At 46.6% G+C, this 15,271-nt stretch overlaps 1 protein-coding gene across 2 annotated transcripts in view; it reads left to right on the top strand.

The window, feature by feature from the left end:
* Positions 1-2,519: 2,519 nt before the first annotated feature.
* Positions 2,520-15,271, top strand: part of Wipi2 (WD repeat domain, phosphoinositide interacting 2) — a 38,509-nt gene continuing 25,757 nt past the window's right edge. Inside the window, exons 1-2 of one of the 2 annotated variants that reach the window (XM_052754178.1) lie at positions 2,520-3,155; positions 11,874-11,956. In XM_052754178.1, coding sequence (XP_052610138.1) covers positions 3,082-3,155; positions 11,874-11,956 — 157 coding nt within the window. In that variant the 5' untranslated portion in view covers positions 2,520-3,081. The remainder of the gene's footprint in view (positions 3,156-11,873; positions 11,957-15,271) is intronic. The other variant, XM_052754179.1, reaches the window with a different exon arrangement.

Below are 15,271 nucleotides of genomic sequence, written 5' to 3'. Positions count from 1 at the left end.
TAATTAAGAATAAGCCTCCATGTGTGATTTACTTGGGAGCTGGGTGGTGGACCCCCAAAAGAACAAAACCCAACAACACATAGTGGTTGTACCAGATGAACTCCCACCAGCATCAAATAAGAATTTCCCTTTCCCCACAGCCCTGTGAGCATATTGTTATTGTTTTGTGTATAAATCTTAGCCATTCTGACTGGGGGTAAGATGAAATCTCAGATTTTTTTTTTTTTCGAGACAGGGTTTCTCTGTGTAGCTTTGCACCCTTCCTGGAACTCACTTGGTAGTCCAGGCTGGCCTCGAACTCACAGAGATCCGCCTGGCTCTGCCTCCCGAGTGCTGGGATTAAAGGCGTGCGCCACCACCGCCCGGCGAAATCTCAGATTTTTAATTTGCATTTCCCTGATGGATGTTGAACTTTTAAAAAATATCTCTAGCTGGTTTTGTTTTAACCTTTAGGAATGAAACCCTTCATCATCTTTGTTTTGAAGACAGGGTTTCTCTGTGTAGCCATGGCTGTCCTGGAACTCACTCTGTAGACCAGGCTGGCCTCCAATTCAAGAGATCCGCCTGCCTCTGCCTCTTGAGTTCTAGAATTAAATGTGTGCACCACCAAGCCCGACTCAACTCCATGCCCCCCCTTTTTAAAAAAAGATTTATTTATTTATTTATTTATTTATTTATTTATTTATTTATTTATTATGTATACAGTGTTCTGTCTGCATATACACCTGCAGGTCAGAAGAGGGCACCAGATCTCATTATAGATGGTTGTGAGCCACCATGTGGTTGCTGGGAATTGATCTCAGGACCTCTGGAAAAGCAGCCAGTGCTCTTAACCTCTGAGCCATCTCTCCAGCCCCCCATGCCCCATTTTTTAATTAGGTTATTCTCTTGATGTGTTTTTTTTTTTCAGTTCTTTGCATGTTCTAGATAGTAACTCTCTGTCAGATGTATAGCTTCTAAAAATGTTTTTCTCTATTCTGTAGTCTTTTTTCTTCAATGAATGATGTCCTTTGCAGTAAAGAAGTTTGTTAGTCTCTTAAGGTTCCATTTATTAATTGTTGGTTTTAATGCCTGAGTTACTGGGGTCCTGGTCAGAAAGTCTTTCCTTGTGCCAATAATGTTGGTTGGATTTAAGGCCTGCCCCACAAAATGAAATCCACACCCAGCACTATTATCAGGGTCAAGAACCTGTGGGCAGTGAGGTCAGAATCCCTAGGGGAGGATCTACCACCAACATTCCACTAAATGGACGTAGTATTAAAGTGACCCCTACAGCTTTATTGCTACATCCATTGACTAGTGCATCTCTCAGCTCTCATCAGAGAAGTTACTATTTGCTGAAGATGTTGATTAACACAGAGACCCACTGGGGACTGGAATGCTCAACCCTAAACAGGGCACATATACCACACCCCTTCCTCCCAGTGCTCAGGGACCGGTGTAGGAGCCAGAGGCAGTGGACGACTATAAGAAAAGTGTTTTCTGGACACAGTGGAACATCTGCACATGGAAACTCTGAACAGTAGTGGTAGCATGCACAAACAAGACATATATATGCAGGTAAACCAAACAGGATCTCATTATGAATCTGAGAGATGGGCATGACGCCCCACCCCTGCTGGGAACAGAGGAGTCAATTTTCTTCAAGGGTATGGTCCCTGATAGGTTGACCACACTCCAGGGGGAAGGCCATACGACCAAAAATATATAGGGAGCACAAAATGAACTTGGTGGGGTTTAAAAAAGAAAGAGCCGGGTGGTGGTGGCACACGCCTTTAATCCCAGCACTCGGGAGGCAGAGCCAGGCGGATCTCTGTGAGTTGGAGGCCAGCCTGGACTACCAAGTGAGTTCCAGGAAAGGCGCAAAGCTACACAGAGAAACCCTGTCTCGAAAAACCAAAAAAACTAAAACAAAACAAAACAAAAAACCTACTTTAACAGAGCATGGTGGTGCATGCCTTTTAGCAGGTAGAGGCAAGATCAGGAAATCAAGGTCAACCTCAGCTACAGAATTCAAAGCCAGTCTAGGATACATGGGACCCTATTTCTTTTTTTGTTTGTTTGTTTTTCGAGACAAGGTTTCTCTGTGTAGCTTTGCGATGGGACCCTATTTCAAAAAACACAGAACAAGGAGGGTTTGAGGGGGGGAAGAGCCTGTGCCACCTTTTCCTCACAACTGTCCTTGTCTCTGGGGCTGTACTAAATCCCCTCTATCCTCTAGGACAGCCCACTGAGCTTGGGAGTCAACAGCTTCTTGCCTACAGGTTCAGTTTTAAGTGTCCAAGAGACCCCGCCACCTGCTGTTCTTCCAGCCTTCTTGTGGGGCTTCTCACCCAAACCCACGCTGAACAAAAAAAGTCTCGCTCTTCTCCAGGATATTTGCCACCCGGCATTTCCATCCTTTTGGGGAAAGAGGAGAGAGGAAGGGAAGGAAGAGAAGGAGGGAGGGGAGAAAGATGCTTCCCACAAACTGTTGCATGAACTAATATATTTAAAGTAGAATCCTGTCCCAAGGACCATGACCGCATGCGCCTTGGAAAGATCGTTTCCAGTCTCAGATCCAACATTTGGTACACTGTTTACAGTTCTGAGTCTCGCTTTTGCCATCTGTAAAACGGAGATTCTCTACAAGCAAGGCGATGCGCCACAGGTCCCCAGAACAAAGACCAGCAGACCAACAAGGTAACCCCGCGTCCGCAGACAGCAAGCACCAGCCTACTCTCCGCCACGCGCAGGCGCGCCCTCCAGTGCATCTTTAAGCACGCGCAATCGACCGGAAACCCCTGCCGGAGCCTGAGGTGAAGAGGCGGGGCCTACGCAGCGGGCCTGCGCCGTACGCCTCCGTGCGTCGCGAGGGTGGGCGGGGCTGCGCAAGCGCACAGCCCATCCCGGCTCTGGAGCATAAACAAGAGTGGGGACGGGATGAGGCGGCGGTTGGTCCCCGCGCAGCGAGAGGCGGCGAGCGAGCCTACGAGCCGGATCGGGCGCAGCTCCTGAGTGTAGCGCGCTCCCGCGGGCAGCCCGAGTTGCGCCGTGCGCGCTCCCGCGAAGGGGGTCCGAGCCCGTCGCGCGCGCGCAGCCATGAACCTGGCGAGCCAGAGCGGAGAGGCCGGTGCCGGCCAGCTGCTGTTTGCCAACTTCAACCAGGATAACACGTAAGGCCAGGCTTGGGCACCGGGCCGGGTCAGAGGTCAGGGCTTGGATCAAGTCGAGGGGTGTCTGAGGGGGGTTCTGAGCCCGCGCGGCCGCTCGAGCGCTGCTGCCTCCTGGGCCGGGGGAGGTGATGGAACTCGAGGTGTTCCCATCCACCTGTCCTCAGACCTGGCCTTTCGCAGAGTTGGGAAGGAACTGTGCACGCCGGTTTGTGCCGGTCACCCGGAATGGGTTTCTCAGCCGCCCTGGGCATCGCCCGCCTCCCTGTTTCTCTTCATTTTCAGTGCCTCTTCTATCGCTTTACATGGTTTTTCTTTTTCCTTTTTCTTGTTTCTTCTCTGCCGTTCTTTCTGGCAGGTAACTTTGTTTCCTCCAAACAAGAATCAAACAGCAGAAACCCAGGCCTTTGGTCTAGAGAGACTTTGTCCTCAAGGGGTCTGGGTGTTCCAAGCGGGTGAGGGGCAAAGTGAGCTATTCCCGGGGTAAAAGAGAACCTTCGTGCAGTCCCCTGTTTTACCAGACTCATCTGCTGTAGGTCCCAATCTGGTTCTTCAAGGCCGCCTTGTTGGCATACCTGGGAGGTGGTTAATAGATGAGGTTTTTAAGGAAGGAAGGATGAGTTATGGGACTGGAAGGGAGAAGAGCCATCTTGGGAAGTGAGTAAGAGGAAGTGATGTAAGAGGAGAAGGAATGGGTCACTTGGCATCACACTAAGTAGTTGGCTGCTGTTGGCAGAATAGCATTAGCAAGGTAGAGACTGAGGTTTTTGTTTTTCCTCAATTAAAAGTTAAATTGTAAAAATGGCAAGCACCTGTATGGAGGTGCGACAGGTGCTCAGTTGGACTTTCTCAATCTTCTCAAGATCAGGGAGCTGTCCTGAGGCTGGGAAGGAGGTGGGTCACCTGGTTCAGCCACAGATGAGACGGTAAAGTTCAGAGAGGCCTGGCGCCTTTCCAGATCTTATGGCTGGTTAGTAGTGGGATGGGGCAGGAGCAGGGTCTTGTCTCCTGAGCTCGCTCTCCTAGTGTTCTTTTCGTTCTACCACACTGGGTCTTTTCTACCTACAGAACAGAATTCTACAGACACTGAGTCTAGACGTCCAGTGGATCTATAAAAGGTAAAGCCACCAGGAGAGATGACACAATGGACAAAGTACTTGTCGCACAGCTGTGAGGACCAGAGTGGAGATCTCAGCACCACATACACTCCTGAGGAGAGAGCCCATCCCTTTCTAGTTAAATTAGCAGAGTCAGTTAACTCTGGGGTTCAGGGAGAGACCCTACTTCAGTCTATAAAGTGGAGAATGGAGGAAGACACACCACACAAGTGTATACACACTGACACTAAAAGTGTGACCTCACTTATGAAAACACACACATTCAGGCTGCTAAATACTATGTTGTGTATGCCCTAAACCAGCACAACGAAAGCTGTCAGGACAACCTGTTGCAGTTTGTCTAGTGAATAAACTAACGCTGGCAGGAGGAAAGTAGTTCCAGCCAGTAGCAATCTGGCTTCTGAGTCATTAGGATTTGGTGACTGGTAAGAAATGCTAGTATTACAAGGTTTTTACTCATCTGTCTATTTATTTTGAGACAGGGTCTCTCTGTGGCCCTGGCTGTCTTGGAACTTACCACGTAGACCAGGTTGGTCTTGATCTCAGAGAACTGTCTTCCTCTGCCTCCTGAGTGCAGGGATTAAAGGCATGCACACTGTGCCTGGCTATCTGTATTACAAGGCTTTATGTCTTGCTTGAAATAGAGAATATTAAGAACAGTTTCTATATCTGCTGAGTTCCCTGTGTAATAAAAGTGTCACTCTGGCCCGAACAGGATCTTTTCACACCCTTCCTTAGCCCTGAACCTGCTAGTTCATCAAGTTATTAGTTCCGAACAAGTCTTGCTGTGTCATTTTTGACTTGCCAAAGAAACCTTGAAACATAGGGGCATAAGTTGGAAGGAATTCCAGGTTAGGGCTGTATTGGAGTTCAGTGGAGTGACATGATTATTAAAGCTACAGGTGGAAGAAATAGAAAGGTTCTGTGGAAGGGCTTCTGCATCTTAAAAGAGGAACAGGGGCCCGTGTGGTGGTACACACCTTTAGCCCCAGCACTTGGGAGGCAGAGGTAGAATCTCTGAGTTCGAGGCCAGTCTAATTTACATATTCAGTTCCAGTACAGCCAGGACTAAATAGAGCAGTGATTCTCTACCTGTGGGGTCACGATCCCTTTGGGGTCACATCAGATATTTACATTTTGATTTTGTACCAGTAGCAATTACAGTTATGAAGTAGCAATGAAAATAATTTGCAGTTGGGGGTCACCACAACATCAGGAACTGTATTAGAGGGCTATAGAATTAGGAAGGTTGAGAACCACTGAAATAGAAAGATGCAGTCTAAAGGGAAAAAAGAACATGGGGCTGGGGCATGAGGACTTGAGTTTGGCTCCTCAGCACCCATGTAAAAGCAGGCAGGGTGGGGACCATCTGCAACCCTAGGGTTTGTGTGGACACAGGAATAGGGATAGGTTGATTATCCTCAGCGCTCACTGGCCAGCCATTCAAGCCAGAGTCATCTCCGGTTCAGTAAGAGACCCTGTCTCAAAAACAAGCAAGATGGAGTACAGTAGAGGAAGATTCCCATCCTGGTCTGTAACCTGCACGTGCACACAGACATGCATCTGCATGCACATGTGCAGAGATGCCATAAACATACCACTCACGATTTAAAAAACAATTTCCAGCAAGGAGTAGAACTTTGTGTGGAATCCCATTTACTGTGTTCAGGGATAGAGGGGCCACTGGACATTAAGGAAGTATCCATCTATTCTGTAGTCATTTAAATGCTCACATATTTATTTGTACTCAAACTGTGTCAGTTTCCTCCTTTCTCTTTGTAATATGATTTCAAATATTGAGGGGTTTTTCTTCTCGTGATCCTTTTTTTGTTTTGTTTTATTTTTCAAGACAGGGTTTCTCTGTGTAGTTTTGGTGCCTGTCCTGGATCTCGCTCTGTAGACCAGGCTGGCCTTGAACTCAGAGATCCTCCTGGCTCTGCCTCCCAAGTGCTGGGATTAAAGGCGTGCGCCACCACCACTCGCTCTTCTCGTGATTCTTATCCTAAAGTGACTACAGTGTGATCTGCTTTTTACCGTCTGTTTTTGTTTTTAAAGGAGAGCAATGAGAAGGACAGGAAGAGCAGCCTATCCTGGTCGCCCAGTTTAGTCTGGTTGATTCCCACCTGTGTTTTTCTTCAAGTGACCGGTTTATGTGGGAGCATTTTAGCTTTTCTTTTTTTTTTTTTTTTTCTCCGTTTTTCGAGACAGGGTTTCTCTGTGTGGCTTTGGAGCCTGTCCTGGAAACACACTCTGTAGCCCAGGCTGGCCTCGAACTCACAGAGATCTGCCTGCCTCTGACTCTGAGTGCTGGGATTAAAGGCATGCGCCACCACCGACCGGCACGTTGTAGCTTTTCAAAGTTGAGCTTGACCAGTGAATAGGGTCACTGGATTCTCACGAGTCATCAGGACTAAGTTTTTCCAGTAGAATTGGGAAGTCAGAGAGGTGGCTGTGTCTGTTCTAAGCTTCCTTTCCCAGAGGCCTGGAGTAAAGGGACTGTCCCCGACCCCGTCCCCTAGGTTAGACAGTGCGTAATGATATTCATTGTTTTCTTCCACTGAGCTTCCTCCATTTCAGGTGCCAGGCACCGTTCTGGAAGGCACTACTCTCTGCTTGTATTTGCCTGGAAGTTGAAGGTGGTTTCCAAAGCTCCTTCAGCCTTAACTTGGCTGCCCCTCTACGTGCTTTTTGGAGCAGATAGTTGAGAACAGGAGATTGCTGCAGAGGGTGGATGGACAGTGACCCACAGAACCTGTATGATGTGTTCAAGGGCAACCTAGTTCCCAGTTCTAATGTTTCTTGGGGAGCATTGTTAGCACCCTATGGAAATTGACCAAGAAAAGACCTCTGCTTTGGATACTCTGAAAGGCCTGGGGCTTCTGGTACAGGTCTGGGGTGAGATGGGCCAGGTTCTTCATGAACTTGGCCTGGTTGTTGTCCTAAGTGAGGCATAGCACCTGTCAGGTCACTGTGGCCATGGAGCAGTCTGCTTCCTGTTTACAGAGGTGGCTTGTCCCATTCACCCACATAATCAAGTGTGATCTTTTCCTGGGGAAGGTAATGATGGGGAAAGGCCTCCGTGGACTGATGGCTGGGAAACTGAGGGGCACATCTGCTACACACGCTCGTAGTGAAGTGGAAGCAGCTGCCTTTTACATGTTTCAGGCCTGTGTTCAAATTCAGTAACAGATATTATGTCAAAGTGGCAGTTCCTTGCCCATATCCTCATAAACTAGCAAAAGGGTGTTGCAAAAGGCTTGACTCATGGGAGAGGAAGATGAGAAGGGAGTACATGAATGTGCCTGAGGTCAGAGGCATGTCCAATCCCCTTATTCTGTAGTTACAGGCATGTGAGTTGCCTGTTATGAGTGCTGGGAATCGAACTCAGGTCCTCTGCAAGAAAAAAAAAAAAATACATGCTCTTACCACTGAGCCATCTTTCCAGCTCAAGCAAATGCATCTTTTTGTTTATGACTGGGTGTCTTGTAGCTCAAGGTCAACGTGGCCCTTGAACTCACTGTGTTGTGTAGCTGAGGTTGACCTTGAACTTCAGAGTCTCCTGAGTTTACTTCCCCAGTGTCAGAGTGAGAGATGGGCACCACACACCCTTCACATCTTTGTTTTTTGCGATAGTTCTTTGTGCAGCCTCAGCTGGCCTTGAACTGGATGTTTTCCTGCCCCTCCTACCAAGTACTCTGCCATCATTTCTCGAAGTCCGTATTACCCTCTGTCCCTAAGGATAACATTGAACAACCAGGGCTTGAACTCAAGTCCCTGCATATGCCAGGCGGGTGCTCTACCACTGAGCAATATTCCTAGACCTGTGTTAGCTTAGAAACACAAACGTTTCTTTCTAGTAGAACACATTTCACCTCTCATGTGGTTATGTCTCTTCCATGATTATAATGTCTGCATTTTCTGTTAAAAGAACCTACCAAAGAGAGATATGTGAACCTGGTTGTTGGTGTCTGTAATGAAAATGGTAAACACTTACCTTGAGGCCCAGGGGCCACAGTCATGCTCAGCAGGTACTCTGATGTGCTGCACCCAGGCTTACTTACAATGTCATTTAATTACTTGCCCTCCCTTGATAAAGTTTAATTTCTGTTTTTTGTTTTTGTTTTTGTTTTTGTTTTTGTTTTTTTTTCCGAGAAAGGGTTTCTCTGTGTAGCTTTGCGCCTTTCCTGGAACTCGCTTTGTAGACCAGGCTGGCCTCAAACTCACGAGATCCTCCTGCCTCTGCCTCTCAGTGCTGGAATTAAAGATGTGCGACACCACCGCCCGGTTTAACTTCTGTTTCTTACTGATAAAAGGGCACAATCTGTTTAGAAGACTTTTGGCATTAAAATTCTAGTCCAGGTGTTTAATAATCTAATCAGTTCTGTTTATCTAGAATATCAAAAAGATTTTGCCTGTCAGGTGGTGATGGTACACACCTTTAATTCCTTCACTCAGGAGGCAGAGGCAGGTGGGGCTCTGTGAGTTTGAGGCCAGCCTGATCTACAGAGTAAGTTCCATGACAGCTAGAGCTGTTACATGGGGGGGGGGGGGGGGGGGATGATGATTCTGTGCATGGGGAAAACCACTGAGAACCAAGCTCTCTGGAACCCAGGAATCCATTTCTAACGCTTGTAGGCAAGGACCTCCCTGAGCTTATTTGTGATTTCCAAGTGAACAAGAAGTGAAAAGGGGGATGGTGAGGACAGGGTAGTCATGAAGGAAAACTGACAACTGTCTATAAAGGTAGGCTTTTGCTTTGTTTTTATGCTGGAGATTGAACCCAGAGCCTCACATGTGCTAATAGCTCCAGAAAATATCTTTGAATTATTATGGCGGGGGGTGGGGAGTGTGGGGGGTAGGGGGGTGAGGGGACTGGAGAGATGGCTCAAGCAGTTAAAGGCACTTAGTGCTCTTGCAGAGCACCCAGATTTGGTTGCCAGCACCCATATGCTGGCTCTCGACCACCTGTTACTCTAGTTTCAGGAGATCAATACCCTCTTCTGGTTCTCATAGTTCCTGTACACATGTAGTATACATACATACATTCAGACATATACACACTCACATAGAATTATATATATTTATCTATCATGGTCTGGACATCTGATGTGGGAGACAAAACCCTGAGCCCAAAAGAATTTGCCAAAGCAGGCCTATTGGTTCACATAGGAAGACTGAGGCAGGAAGATTAAAAGCCCCAGGCCAGCCTCATCTACTTATTGAGATTCTGTTTCAAATAAGCAACAACAAAAAAATGTGTCCTTTTGTCTTCAGAACACAGGAACATTTTCTTTGGGCGACTGGGAAGGTGGCTAAGAGCTCCTGTTATTCTTCCAGAGGACCAGAGCAACCACAGCTCACAGCCGCCTTTTAACTTTACCTGCAGATATCCCCACACATGTGGCAGGTATTCACGTAGATACACTCATATAAATAAAAACACACAGGAAAATACACAATTTAAGAATGATTTTTGTCTTATTTTCTTTTTGCTCTTAGTATTTTTGGTGTTTTGTTTTTACTTTGAGCCAGGGACTCACTATGTAGCCCAGGCTGGCCCTGAACTCCTGATATTCCCGCTTCTTCCTGTCAAGTGCTAGGGTGGTTTGTATTTTAAATTCAGAAATAGTTGAGGTAAGAGAGATTAAAATTTGCTTAAGATAACAAACCTTATTTGTCTGGAAAATATTTTCTTTTTCTTTTTCTTTTTTTTTTTTTTAATTTAATGCCGAATGCTGTTTATTGAAGGAGGGAAGAGGTCTTAAATACAGGCTTACAGCATAATGGGAGAACCCTGGAGGGCAGAAGTTCACTACCGAAAATATTTCCTTGAACACAAATTTTTCCAGAAGTTCTTAGCTGCTGAGATTTTATTTTTAACCTTTCTAGAGAGTTGTTTGTTTTGTTTCTTCTTTTATTTTTTAATTGAGACATGGCTGGCCTGGTGCTTGCCGTGTAGACCAGACTGGACTCCCGAGTGCTGGGATTAAAATCATGTACCACCATAGCCACCTGTTACTGCTCACAGTGTGTATAGATACGCAGACCTGATTACTTGGTTGAAAGAGCTCAGTGTAGTGGAGTCACATCCTGCCGACTGGTAGAGAAAGTTTATGGTCCTGTGTGCTGTTAGAGAATCTCATACTAGTGTGGTTTCAGTAGTGCTCAGAGAGCCTCTGTTCAAGTAGCCTCAAATGTTGTCCTGGGTACAAATACAAATGAGGTGAAAGTCCTCTGCTCTGCCCATTTGTTTTTGTGTTCTCCCAGTGTCTGAACCTTTGTTCCTCCCTTCTCTCTTCCATCCTTCTCTGCTGGTGAAGGCCGTATGTGCTGCTTGCTCTTGCTTCCTTGGTCAGTTGCATTCTGGAGATGGAATTTTCTGATCAGGAACCCCTTCACTTGGTGTCACCAAGACTCTGCTCCAAGCCTTTTAGCCAAAGCTAGGAGTTTCTAAACACAGCTTGTCAAACGTAAGCCATCAAAAAGAATCCCTCACTTCTCCATCTAACTCAACAAAGATAGTCTTCCCATACTTCCCAGGGTCTAGTTTCTTAGTATGTGTCATTCTTTTTCGTTTGTTTGTTTGGTCCCCCCCCCCCCCCCCAGACAGGGTTTCTCTGTGCAGCTTTGGAGCCTATCCTGGAACTTGCTTTGTAGACCAGGCTATCCTTGAACTCAGAGATCTGCCTGGCTCTGCCTCCTGAGTGCTGGGATTAAAGGTGTGCGCCACCACCCGCATATGTGTTATTCTTACCCTGCCTCTCAGGCACAGCACAGCAAGTACTAAAGGCAGTCCCAAAATGAGGAATGGATACCAAGCCTGTGTTATATCTTAGTGTTCAGAGTGTAGAATGCAGCACAGCTTACTGAACTCGAAGGCTCACAAGCACCGAAACAGTCGTGTGTCTGCAGTCACTGGCTGACAACTGATCACTCTTCATTTAGGTCTCAAACTTAGAGTTTCTAGTCTTTTCCCAGGCTTTATTGGGGGGTAACTGACAAATCTGAATATATTTAAGGTCAGGGTACCCTCATAAGACATATACATGGAATGAGTGACTGTTGGGCTGGGAGACAGCTCAGAGAGTAAGGCACATGCTGTGCAAAGTGTGAGGGGGAGTTCAGAGCCGAAGAACACATGTGAAGCCAGACATGGTGCTGCACATCTGTAACCCTGATCCTCCTCTAAGCTTGGGTGGAAAGCAACATAGGAGAATTCCAGGACCATTGGAAGCCAGCTAAGCTTGGTGTATGCAGCTATGATGAGATCTCTGTTTCAAACAAGATGAAAGGGCAGGACCAACACCTCAGGTTGTCCCCTGACTCCACTTGTGCGCCATGGCATGTTCTTGCTTACATACACAGAGTCACCTAACGTGCTTGGGTTTTGTGTGTGATGACAGTAGTGCATCAGGTCCCAACACCTTGTTAACTATTGTGACCATGCCATATGCTTTACAGACCTCTGCCATATATCTGATACAGACCTGTGAGATAACTCCGACATACTGGTGATTTCTTGGGGGGTAAGGTGGGCGCTGATTTATGCATGATCGCTGTCTACGTGCCTTAGCTCTTACTTCTGAATTTGGCTTTTTTGCAGGTCCCTAGCTGTTGGTAGTAAGTCCGGGTATAAGTTTTTCTCCCTTTCTTCTGTGGATAAGCTGGAACAGATCTATGAATGCAGTAAGTGCTCGCTTTATTTCCCTTGTTAAACAAAGTTGACCTGTTGGACTGGAATTGGAATGCAGTCCTCTACTCCAACACTGGACAGTTCAAGTCCACACAGCCTTGGGCCAGTCCTCTTCCACCCTAGCCACCTCAGGAAGTCACAACTAGGGACTAACCTGGGTGTCCTTCTAGATCTCTGGGTATTTGCATATAATATTTGTTCATTTAGGGTTGTGTTTTCCCGGCTTTCAGGACCTGGCATCTTACCATATATAATCCATCATCCTTCACCATCTCCTCCTTAATGCCATTTAGATGAGGTGACTGTCATAAAGGGTCCTAGAAAACAGAACCGCTCCAACCCTGTAGGAGTGGTTTCCTTTGGCTGCTGTTGTCATTTGATGGAGTCTAAGTGGCCCGTGACTTGGGATAGCAGAGAGGCCACAAGCTGGGGCCTCTAAAAAACACAAGTAATGTCTGTCTGTTGGACCATGATTAGGACTGGAGTTAATGACTGTGAAACACATCATTGGGGCTGGAGAGATGGCTAAGTGGTCAGAGCACTGTTGCTCATTCAGAGGACTTGGTTTAGTTCCTAGGACCCATGTGGTAGTTCACAAACATCTGTAACTCCAGTAGGGAATCTGACACCTTCTTCTGACATGCATAGGCACCAGGCACATACATGGTACACATACAGCAAGTCAGGTGAAGTACATATACACGTGAAATTAAGTAAGTTTTTACAAATAAAAAAATTTGTGTGTATGAGTGGTGTGTTTGTGTGGGTGTGGAGGTCAGAAGTGACACAAGTGGTCTTTTTCAAATACTCTCCACATTTTTATTTTTTGGTTTTGCAAGACAGATGTAGCCCTGGCTGTTCTGGAACTCGCTCTGTAGACCAGGCTGCCCTTGAACTCACTGAGATATGCCTGCCTCTGCCTCCCGAGAAAGGTATGCCCCACCACTGCCCAGCTCTTTTTTTTTTTTTTTTTTTTTTTTTTTTGAGACAAGGAGCCTGCTGGCAGGCTAGATTAACTGACCAGTGAATTCCAAGGACACTCCCTCCCCCTCTGCTGTGTCCTGTCCTGTCTGTCTGTCCGGTCCTTCCGTCTATCCGTCCTTGCGTGCATGCATGTGTCCCACTGGAGTTACAGGCATGCGCATGAGCTAACACACCCAGCTTTTTACATCAGTGTAGGGATCTGAACTCAGATCCTCTTGCTTGCCTGGCAACCCACTGAGTTGTCCCCACCCACCTCCTATACACTTTTAATAAAAAGACGGGTTTTTATTACATTTTATTTGTTTAGTGTGTATGACATTCATGTGCACATGTAGCACCACACCAGTGTGGAGGTCAGAGGACAACTTACAGGAGTCTGTTTTCTTTCCATCATTTGGGTCCCGGATGAAACTCGGGTCTGGCAGCAGGCACTTTACCCGCTGAGCTATCTTATCAGCCCAGAAAGTATATTTTAAAAGGTGGAGGGAGCCCCACTGGAAAGATGGCTCAGTAATTTAAAAAACTTATTGTTCTTGCTGAGGGCCTGGATTTTGTTCTCAGCACACATCCGGTTACATGTTCCAGTAATCCGGTTACATGTAACTCCAGCTCCAGAGGCTCTAACAATTCTATTTTCTGTGGGCAGGCACACATACAATACGCATTTTAAAATGTTTTTTACTACATTTAAAAAAAATTGTGACCATTTGTGGTGGTGCACACCTTTAAACCCAGTACTTGGGAGGTTGAGACAGTTGGATTGCTGAGTTCAAGGTCAGCCAAGGCTACATGGTGAGACCCTGTCTCTAAAAAAAAAAAAGACAAAAACTGTGTATTGGAGGGTGTATAGGTCAGAACACAACCTGCGGGCATGTAGGTCCCAGGGATTGGAATCGGGGCTTGGCGGGTGGCAGGCCCCTTTACCCCTTGAGCTTCTTGCAGCACCGCCCCCTCCCCCATACATCATTGTTAAGGGGAAATCACGTTAAGTTGACATGCAGCCTGAATTCCTAAGATGTAACCTCTTTGTCATATATCACAGCCAGAGCATCACTGCTCATCTTTCTTCTTCACGTGTCTCCAGTTTTACTTGTATCTGCTTGTGTGTTTAATTCTGTGATGTTTGAATACCTGTAGAGAGTCCTGAATCCACCACGATCCCAATACAACTCTTCTTGCTCTAGAGCAGTGATTCTCAACCTTCCCAACGCTGTGACCCTTTAATGCAGTTCCTCATCCTGTGGTGACCCCAACCATAAGGTTATTTTCATTGCTACTTCATAGTTGTAATTTGCTACTGTTATGAATCATAATGTAAATATTAGTGTTTTCCTATGGTCTTAGGTGACCTACAGGTTGAGAACCACTATCCTGGAACGCTTTTGAAGTTGGAAGTCAGGCACAGTGGCCCATCTATAATCCCAGTTCTTTGGAGAGTTGTTTTCTGTCAGCCTAGGTGCAGAGGGAGACCCTGTCTAGAAAAAGGCAAAATAATAATTAACTAATAAATAAAAACCCTTCATGTTGACAACCCTCCCTCCCTGTTTCCTCCTGCCCACACTGTCTGACCCTGGCAGCCACTGATCTACCTCCAGTCCTGGAGTCTTCCTGCCTCAGCTTCCTGAGTACTGGGCTTGTCAGGTTTAAAAGTTGTATTAATCAGGTTGTTTCTGTGGTCACTACAGTGAGTTCCTGAAACCCAACTAACTAGGAAGAACAAATTTATTTAGATCAGTTCATGAGATCCAAGGGTGTGACTGCTTCAGTTCAGTTGGCCTTCAGCACTGGCACCACAGGCAAGAGGCTGGGAGCGTTGGCCACAGCTGGAGGCAGGAAGGCTAGGTGTGGGCACAACCCTTGTAACAGGTTTTCTTTTGTTTTGTTTTGCCTGCAAGCATGTGAAGGCAGGGCATCAGATCCCCGGGATGAAGTTGCAGCTGTTCAGAGCTGTGGAGTGCTGGGAATCAAACCCTGATCCTCTGGAGAGCAGTACTTTGGCATAGGTTCTGGGGATTCAAACTCAGGTCCTCACACTTGAGACAAATGCTTTACCGACTGAGCCATCCCCAAAGCCTGGTGATTGGCTTTTGGTCAGCACAATTCCCTAAGAAGTTATCTTAGTGTGACAGTATGCTCCTTTTTGTTGATGGGCAGCAGCAGTTCACAGCTTTACTGTTAACCCATGGAGAGACCCAGTGATGGAGTCTAGATCTGGACTATTGCAAGTAAAGTGGCTGTGAGCATCCATGGGTGGGGTTTTGTGTGGATATGAACTTTCATTTCTTGGAAGTGAGTGCCCAAGAGTCCAGTTGTTTGTTTGGCAA

The sequence above is a fragment of the Peromyscus californicus genome, unplaced genomic scaffold, assembly GCF_007827085.1.
Source record: "Peromyscus californicus insignis strain IS unplaced genomic scaffold, ASM782708v3 Scaffold_2__1_contigs__length_46816999, whole genome shotgun sequence".
Taxonomy (NCBI): domain Eukaryota; kingdom Metazoa; phylum Chordata; class Mammalia; order Rodentia; family Cricetidae; genus Peromyscus; species Peromyscus californicus.
Note: the sequence above shows the minus strand (reverse complement) of the source record. Positions and strands in the feature narration are given on the sequence as shown.